Here is a 1,004-nt window from a genome sequence, read left to right on the forward strand (position 1 = left end):
CCTGACAGGCGGGGGGCCGGGGCGATGTAACAATCTGTTGTCCCATTATTTCTACCCCTCCCTTCCCCCCACAACCCCTTCCTCTCACCCTCTCACCCCTTGCCGCAGCAGCGCAGCCAGCCCCCCTCGGTGCCACAGAGTGGAGGGGCGCTCGGCGCTGGCGCCAAGCGTCGCCTCACGATGTACGCCGAGTACGACGCCTTCCTGGACCAGTACCGGGTCCGCCCCGCGTGCTTCCTGTACCGCTGTCGCATGTACGACCTTCCGGTGAGGTGACCCTGGTCGTGACCCTGGTCGTGACCCTGGCGGCGGCCTCGTCCTGTCTCATTTTTTGGTTGCTCACTCAACTAATCCCAGTTTTTCGTCTCGTTGCAGGTGAGTGTTGCCTGCCGGTTGCTGGGCATCTCTTGTCGCCACCACGCCGTGGTGGTCCTCGACCCACCTGGTGACGAGCGGGTGAGACCTTTCCACGGCCACCGCATCCAAACCTTTTCATCGTTTTAGGGAGAATTTTGTTCATTATTTTGCGTCGCTCTTCGTGAGAATGAGCGTCGGAACGTGGCCGCCGCTGGGCCCCCCGGGGGGGGGGGGGGTATCACTTTGCCGCCCCCGCCCTGACGTGTCCTGGAGGATTATTTAAAACAATTTCGCCAGGCGGCGGCCGCGCCTCTCCTGTCTAGTTTATGGCCGCGGGCGGCGCAATAACCAAGGAGGAAGGGGGGGGGGGTAAATATTAAGAATTGGAGCGACCTTGGCTTCCTCGCCGTCTCCGATTATACCCGGGGCCGTCGTGTGGGTTGGGGAGGAGGGGCTGCTGTACTTTACTTGTCGTTCTCTTGTTGCGGCTGTTCGGCCTGGCCGCCGGGGAAACACACACTGTACAACACACTGTGACTGTGACACGCCGTGCCGCCGGCTGGACGACGGGGAGGGTACGAGGCCATGGGCGCGCCTCGGTGGCCAATAAGTCATGAGTAATCGCGCGTGGATACTACTCCCCCCCC

The 1,004-nt window shown here is 62.2% G+C and overlaps 1 protein-coding gene across 1 annotated transcript in view; it reads left to right on the plus strand.

The window, feature by feature from the left end:
* Positions 1 to 102: 102 nt before the first annotated feature.
* LOC113213438 (uncharacterized) overlaps positions 103 to 1,004 on the plus strand; it is a 27,262-nt gene continuing 26,360 nt past the window's right edge. Inside the window, exon 1 of the mRNA XM_052271500.1 lies at positions 103 to 267. Coding sequence (XP_052127460.1) covers positions 181 to 267 — 87 coding nt within the window. The 5' untranslated portion in view covers positions 103 to 180. The remainder of the gene's footprint in view (positions 268 to 1,004) is intronic.

Source organism: Frankliniella occidentalis, unplaced genomic scaffold (genome assembly GCF_000697945.3).
Source record: "Frankliniella occidentalis isolate FOCC.00 unplaced genomic scaffold, Focc_3.1 Scaffold163, whole genome shotgun sequence".
Lineage (NCBI taxonomy): Eukaryota > Metazoa > Arthropoda > Insecta > Thysanoptera > Thripidae > Frankliniella > Frankliniella occidentalis.